This window comes from Limulus polyphemus, unplaced genomic scaffold (genome assembly GCF_000517525.1).
Source record: "Limulus polyphemus unplaced genomic scaffold, Limulus_polyphemus-2.1.2 Scaffold552, whole genome shotgun sequence".
In the NCBI taxonomy this organism is placed as follows: Eukaryota; Metazoa; Arthropoda; class Merostomata; order Xiphosura; family Limulidae; genus Limulus; species Limulus polyphemus.
Window position 1 is genome coordinate 92,579 of NW_013666162.1, and position 8,179 is coordinate 100,757.

The window sequence follows — 8,179 nt, forward strand, 5'->3', positions numbered from 1 at the left end:
TATATATATATATATAATTATGTTGTTAATACAGTTTTAGGTTTATCTTACTTCCTAATGCTATTCTTCATATATAGTCCCAGCGGTGGACACAGCAGATAGCCAAATGTGGCTTTACTCTGTAAATAATTTAAACCGAACCCTATTTTATTTATCATTAGTCTTTAAATGTCGTAAGTGAAGTCGTTAAACTCGGTTAGCTTAAGTATTTTTCATTATTTAATTTTTCCGAGAAAACAATACATTTTAATAGTTCTAAATAGTATTCTAGAACTAACTGCTTTAAATGATGTATGAAAATTATTTTTATTTATTGTTTATTTACACGCTAGTTTAGCCAAAGCGCAGGCTCTCCTTCTTCCAATTGTGGAGTCCCTTAGCAGCACGTTTGTCAGTGCGCAGTCTCGGTAGTGTTGCGACGACCCTGATTCCGAACAATAATGAAAATAATTTATTTGATAATTTATAAAAATTATTTATGAAGTAAATAATTAAGCAATTGTTTTTCAGTTTTCAAAAGGTGGTTAAATACACTGTCTTATGTCTTTTCTGCATTTTTCATGATAGTTTTCCGATACTTTTTTGTATTAGTTACTTATTGATAAACAAATAACTTACCACAGTTGGCTTCGACTCGAAGTCTACCATTTTTTGTTTTTCTAATCTGTGTATATTAGAGTGAATTGTGCACGGATGTAGATATATTCCAAACTCATTGTGTACAAAACTATATAGTAAACATAGATTACAATGATTTTGCATTGTTTGAAATAACAATAACACCCATAGAAGTAGTTTGTTGTTGAAACCTATTGTAGAACAATCCACTCAACAAGAAGGGATTTTTTTTATCCTTGCATTTAACGATACATTAAAATATAGTTTGCAGAAGTTTTGTGAAGTAGTAATTTTCTGAGACTGAGAGGATGGAATATATTTTGTTAAAAGGGAGTTAACCTTTCAGTAACCACAGCTCTGCTTTTTTTTAACCTTTTATCTCAAATTTATTAGTCAAACTGTAATGTAGAATGAAGAAAATTATAATAATTAAACTATTAAGTAAGTTATATTTGTTTGTTAGTAAGTACAAAGCTACACAATGGGATATATTTACTGTGTTAACCGCGAGTATCGAAACCCAATTTTCACTGTTTCGTATAAACGTAAAACCGTAAAAACTAGCTAATAACATTCTGTGGGCGATTTTCCTCGTTATTTTATTGTGGATTAGTTTCCTATATCGGTGCTTTATGAAAACCTTAATACTTTCAGATATGGTCACATTTCCCTATATTTTCTAGGATTTCGTGTTAGTTAACGTTTTGATGCATACAAATATTGTAATTGGTACAACCCTTCGATAACATATGGTCTGGTGGTTTGGGCGCTCGGCTCGCAATCTGAAGGTCGTGGGTTGGAATCCCTGTCACACCGACCATGCTCGCCCTTTCAGCAATGGGGCCGTTATAATGTGACTATTCGTTAGTAAAAGAGTAGACCAAGAGTTGGTGGTGGGTGGTACTAAATTAGGGTGCCTAACACAGATGGCCTTCAAGTAGCTTTGCGCGAAATTCAACAGACAATCTGAACTATCTTATATAATTTTTTTTTTATCTTAACCATCTAGTCCTGCTTTGGGACTGCGGTAAGTATGCGAACTTAAACCGCTTAGATCTGTGGTTTGATTCCTCGCGGTGGAACAAACAACAAATCTTAACACACTAATTATTGATTTGTTGTCATATTCTTCACTATCGGTGGGGTCCATGTACTACGTCATATTGCGTAATTTTATGTTTTTGCCTGTTACACCACTAACTGTAAAACAAAATCTGACTTGTTTCAATGAAAAATACACAAGAAACCCAGCAGTAGATAGTAGGATTAAATGCTATGTTAATGACATGTTTATTAATATTTGTGTATATGTGTGAGTCATTCAGATGTTATTAGGGACTCTGTAACTAATGGTAATGGATCCCAAAGCAGTTTGGTGCATAAATAGTTGAAGAAAATGTTTTAAAAGCCGATGGAACCTTAGAGTTAAAGGCAGGGGATTACATATTCCCCTGTCTTGGTTCCAGCTGTTGAACATTAGAGAGGCTTAAAATAGAAACTGTAAAATTGTCTTGTCTACCAGCCTTTGACCGCGTGGACCCAATATATCCATTGTAGAATTAAATTTGGCTAAAAATGTTGTCTAGAAGCGAAGAGAGACACGCACTTTCAGATTATTAATTTCAGTGAAATAATCGATGGAGGGCACACACACACGTGTACAAAAAGTGACGGTCATATTCTTCCCTAGTTTTAAACTGTGGATCATAGGGAAAGCAAGCAGTTAGCGATACCTATCGCCTGATTCGACTATCCGTAACTGAATAGTGGCATTGACTGTCACTCTTATAGTACAACCACAGCTGATAATGCGAAGCGTGTTTGATAGTGCCACGTCTCGATCCCATTCTAATACGCTAACCATTATGGACCACTCTCGAACCCAGGATTATCAGTAATTAATAACAGCATGAACTTTACTAAAAAAAGGGGAACATTGAAGTATTTGAAAAATCAGATATAGAAAAAACATTTTACGATTAATGATTTAAATGTGTTATAGGTTATTCAAAGCAACTTACAACAATAATTGGGATGTATTTAACGTAATTACTCCACTTAATTAACCCATGTCACATTTCTCTTTTCAAGTAACTCCGTGCATCTAGTTGTGAAAGCCCCCCCCCCTAAAAAATTGATTATGGGTGAAATTTAAAAATGTTAAATATATAAAAGTGTATATATATTTTTTTAATCAACCATCTGTATATTTACGCTAATTGTTATTTAAATCCGTGTATTCAATCATGAAAGTCTCCAGACCCTCTTGATTCGCCATTTGGGGACTGCATTATGATTTCGAATATGTAAACGCAGATAATTATGTTTGAACGTTCGTTGATATTTCCATGCCAGTTTTCATGTAAATCCGTGGATCCAGTCCGGAGACCCTTTCCCAAGATCCTTTGATTACACATGTGGTCTCTGTTCTGAAAATTTCCAAAAGCTCGAGGGTATTGCTTCTATCGGCTCTTGACATATTAATTCTAATACTCGAGGTTAGGTTAAACTTGAGATCCGCGATTTCAACAAACAAACATTTATAAGAACAGTTGAGAAGTGCCATCTAGATTAGCTGGACTTAACCATCATCCACGTACATAAACACGCACACACGTCCCATCTACCGCACAATAGCAAAGTCAAGTGTACTCTTTTTTTGGACTCGTTATCTTCAACCAAACACGCAACTTGCTCAGAAGAGAGAGCGAGCGCCAATCATCTTTTACAGGAAACCAGATTTGGCAATGGTGACACAATGAATAAGTTTAGAAGTCTTATGACGTCAAAGGAATATATTTATATATAAAAGACACGCCATGTATTTTAACATCTTAAGTTGAAATTCTGGAATAGCAATATCTGGCGATGATAACATGCTCGAATCACGATATGTACGACAGAGTATCACATTTTTTTTGCATAAAGTCAGAGTATTTTAGTATTTTCTTCTTTTCTCGTTGAGTGAATACAATTATAACTTGTCCGTCTGTGAGAATTTTTCTCATAATCGAAAATTATCGTTGCAAAGTGGATCACCGGATTAATATACTAATAATTTGCATGTCCCCTCCCCCTCATTGGGGGTGCCCGGCATGGCCAGGTGGTTAGGGCGCACGACTCGCAATCTGAGGGTCGCGGGTTCGAATCCCCGTCCCACCAAACATGCTCAGCCTTTTCAGCCGTGGGGGCGTTATAACGTTACGGCCAATCCCACTATTCGTTGGTAAAAGAGTAGCCCAAGAGTTGGCGGTGAGTGGAGACGACTAGCTGCCTTCCCTCTAGTCTTACACTGCTATATTAGGGACGGCTAGCGCAGATAGCCCTAGTGTAGCTTTGCGCGATATTCAAAAACAAGCAAAAACAAACCCCCTCATTGGCTCAGTAATAAGTCGGAAGGGTAATCCTGTTTTTAAAGGTGTAGCTTACATAAACTTGAAATAACTTCTACAAGTTTTTAATTACGGTACTCTCAATGGCTATTTTGTTTCAACGAAATCTTATCATTTAGAATTAAGCAGTTAAGCTGACATCTTGAAGGCGTGGTGGTTAGGACACTAGATTTGCAGGTTCCAGTACCGTTATTATAATGTCATGGTCAACCCCAATATTCGTTAGTAAAGAGTAGCTCAAGAGTTGGCGGTGGGTGGTTTTGACTAACTGCCTTCCCTTTAATCCAGTGGTTCTCAAAGTGTGGTCAGCGGGCTGGTCCAAAATGCAAGTCACTGATGAAATTGAAAGTGATTGGGGTAGGACTGGTAGGTGCAGGGCCGGGCGACTGCCTGAGACGCAACTGCCCTAGGTGTGGTATAGCCCCTCGTAAAAATTTTCGATTTCATGAATACAGTCTTTAGGGTATGCGTAAAAAAGTGCGCACTTAGTTTTTCTGTGATTCTTTAAGCCTTATTTTTACATATGTTGCATATATATGTGTATATATATATATATATATACATGCCTATTTTATCAGTAGTATAGTTGAAGTGGTGCGAAAATGCTGAGAATCTAGCGTATGAAGTCGATGAAGAGAAAAAAGAATTAAATAAAGAGGTTGAAAAATGTATAAGGCGAAAAACGCTTATTCCTCCCGGGGCGCCATTTTGGTTAAGGCTTATTCTGGGTAGGTAGTTCGCGGGGTCTTTTGCCCCGCCGAAGTGGTCCACAGACGAAAATGTTTGAGAACTCGTGCTCTAGTCCATCACTTTAAAATTAGGGACGGCTAGCGTAGATAGCTTTCGAGTAGCTTTGTGCAAAAATCACAGAAACAAACAAACGGGCGTCTTGAACTAGCTTTTATGATAGAATTAAAAGTGACATTTTACCTTTTAACATGAAAAGTCATTGAGTGCACACAAATCAGACCAGATGATGTTCGCTGTAGTTTCATTTTAAGGCAGGCTTGTATGTTAGTTGAGAATATTAACGGAAGGTTTATTTTAGATCTTCTATAACCATGTCCAAACTTTCCTTAACCAAACTTATGGTTCTGACTTGATAAGTAGTGTCTCTGGGGAAATTTACTTCCCTGTATATAAGACGTATAGGGTAACTAGAACTGGACGATTGCAGATTTCAACATCAGATATCTTGCTACATTTTAAAGTGTGTGTATATATGTATGTGTATAAAATGACACACACACAATGACGACGTCACTGAAATCAAGGTAATAATCCTCTTTTGTTATTCGTAAATAATTCATACCTTTCAGGACGATAATTACATCTTTGTTTGTTTTGTTTTTGAATTTCGCGCAAAGCTACACGAGGGCTATCTGCGCTAGCCGTCTGTAATTTAGCAGTGTAAGACTAGAGGGAAGGCAGCTAGTCATCACCACAAGGCTACACGAGGGCTATCTGCGCTAGCCGTCCCTAATTTAGCAGTGTAAGACTAGAGGGAAGGCAGCTAGTCATCACCACAAGGCTACACGAGGGCTATCTGCGCTAGCCGTCTCTAATGGCTTGGCGATACGTTTAAGGACTTATATCGCTAAACTTCTGAATTCGATCCCACCGATGAACAGTCCCGTTATACAGCTTTGCGCTAGAAACCCGAGTTACATCTATAATATTTGAGAAATTTGAATAAAAATGTTTAACTACGATATTAAAAGAATAATAATACTGTTTTGTAATTAATTTTTACAATTCTCTCGTGCAGTTTCACGTACCCACCCACCCCCACTCTTTTTAATTTAAATATTTTAGATGAAATGTAGTTATTTTTTCTACCTCCTAGGTTTGTTACAGATTGAGATGATATTTAAATGAACAAAACAGGGCCGAACAAAAAAAAATTGAAGACACTACATAAATTAAAAGGAACCCCCAGGGTACAAGCTTTATCCCACATTATAGCCTGGGGGATCCTTTTAATTTATGTATTGTCTTTTGTTCAACCCTGTTTTGTTCATTAAAATGTCGTTTATCACAGGTTTGAGTTTACTGATTATAACGCAGTCTTTCCTTTTAATTTTTGATTAAATGATTAAGTATTAACTTTCTATACATATATGAAGGTATTAGAAAGACTATACACACACACACGCCTACTTTAATGGATAGTGTTTAGGAACGTTGAATTATATGAAGAAACCGACTTTCTTCCTATTGTGTCGTCCCCCAGTTGGCACAGTGGTATGTCTGCGGACTTACAATGCTAGAAACCTGGTTTCGATACCCGTGCTGGGCAGAGCACAGATAGCCTGTTGTGTAGCTTTGTGCTTTACTACAAACAAAAAAAAACCTATTTTGTCTTGCGTTTCTCCACATCAATAACACGTTGACTGCCCTGTGGCCCACCAGAGAGTCACATGGCTCTATTAGTAATGTGCCCCGTGACCCTCCGGTGGTTCACAGACCGTGATATTGCAAATATAAAATTTCTTTGCGACATTTGATTCTAGGTTATTGTGATTGCTTCTAGCCACTTCAGGAATTTGGCACCAGAATGTAGAGTAATATATTATAAAGGAGTATCCAACATGTTAAAGACGTAAGTTAAACTTAATTGTTCGTTTGTATATTGTAGAGCAAAGCCACATTGGGCTATCTGTCGTGTCCACCGCGAGGAATTGAACCCCGGATTTTAGCGATACAAGTCCGTAGACTTACCGCTGTCCCACCAGGGGATAAAACTTAAATGATAACTTAGTTTTATTTCATAAAAGGTTTGAAACTATGTGTGCATATTTATGTATATAATTTTTTTGTTATTATTCTAGGTAGTCTGAAAGGAGACGATGACACAGACAGTAGGTCACAGGTGAGATTACTGATCTTTTGTGTAGCCTATATACTTATAATTTTTAATATAACTTAGGCTTTAAATCTTAGTCATTTAGTAACTGTAGTAACGATGGTGTAACTTACAAATAAGGCACGGATTTGGCGAATTTCGTAGTTGGTTTCGAATCCGTGCTTGCCGCAAACTCTTCCCCGCAGTCTAAGCTGTGCGTGCGTTGTAAGAGTGACAGTCAATCCCTTAGAGTTGATGGCGAGTTGTACGGTAATGCTGACTCGCTACTCAATACTTCGAAACTAGTGCCGGCAGCATGTGGTCTTACTAGCTTTACCATAAATACTGATACAATTTATAAATGTGTAATAACTTATATTTCAAGGGGAAATATTTATTATTTTTGTACTTTAGTTAACGTGGAGTTTTTGTACAGTATTATTAGCTAGGTAACTCGGATAACACTCGTTTGTTGATTTTGGTTCCAAGAATTGGCACACTAATAGAGAATTAATTTCGTAGTTCATCAGCACCGAGTAAAAGGCCGTATGATGCAGAAACATGAAAGATTGCCCTTGTATATATAATACACATACTCTGGACGGTCAGGCTGTGTGTATGTTAAAAACGCTTCCCTAGTTCGTTTATAATGCAGTTCAAACATGGTAACAGCTAATTAATATTCTAATAGTCAGTTTTGATAAACAGCTCAAAATTTAAAAAAAAGTCTTTGTCAGTTTTTTATCTGATGACCGTGGAATTGTAATAAAAGTACAACTTTAAACTGGAAAGTGGAAACAGAACATTCGAATGAATATTAAATATACTACAAACATAGCCTGGTGGTGACTAGCAATCTGAGAGTCACGGGTTCGAATCCCTGTCACCGAACATGCTCACCTTTTCAGCCACTGGGGCATTATAATGTGACAGTCAGTCCAACTATTTGTTGGTAAAACGTAGCACAAGAGTTGGCGGTGGGTGTTATTGACTAGCTGTCTTCCCTCTTGTCTATCATTACTAAATTTGCGTGGCCCGGCATGGCCAGATGGTTAGGACGCTTGACTCGTAATCTGAGGATCGTTTGTCTGAATCCCGGTCCCACCAAACATGCTCGCCCTTTCAGCCTTGGGGGGGGGGGGACGTTATAAGGTGATGGTCAATCCCACTATTCGTTGGTAAAAGGATAGCCCAAGAGTTGCCTTCCCTTTAGTCTTTCACTGCTAAATTAGGGACGGCAAGTGCAAATAGCCCTCGTGTAGCTTTGCGCAAAATTGAAAACAAACCAAATATACATCAGATATGAGATATATTTTAAGGAAAT

At 37.4% G+C, this 8,179-nt stretch overlaps 1 protein-coding gene across 1 annotated transcript in view; it reads left to right on the forward strand.

Moving 5' to 3' along the window:
- Positions 1 to 8,179, forward strand: part of LOC106459047 (CLIP-associating protein 2-like) — a 98,765-nt gene that overhangs the window by 13,907 nt on the left and 76,679 nt on the right. The window contains exon 2 of the mRNA XM_022385425.1: positions 6,842 to 6,882. Within this exon, the coding sequence (XP_022241133.1) occupies positions 6,842 to 6,882 (41 nt within the window). The remainder of the gene's footprint in view (positions 1 to 6,841; positions 6,883 to 8,179) is intronic.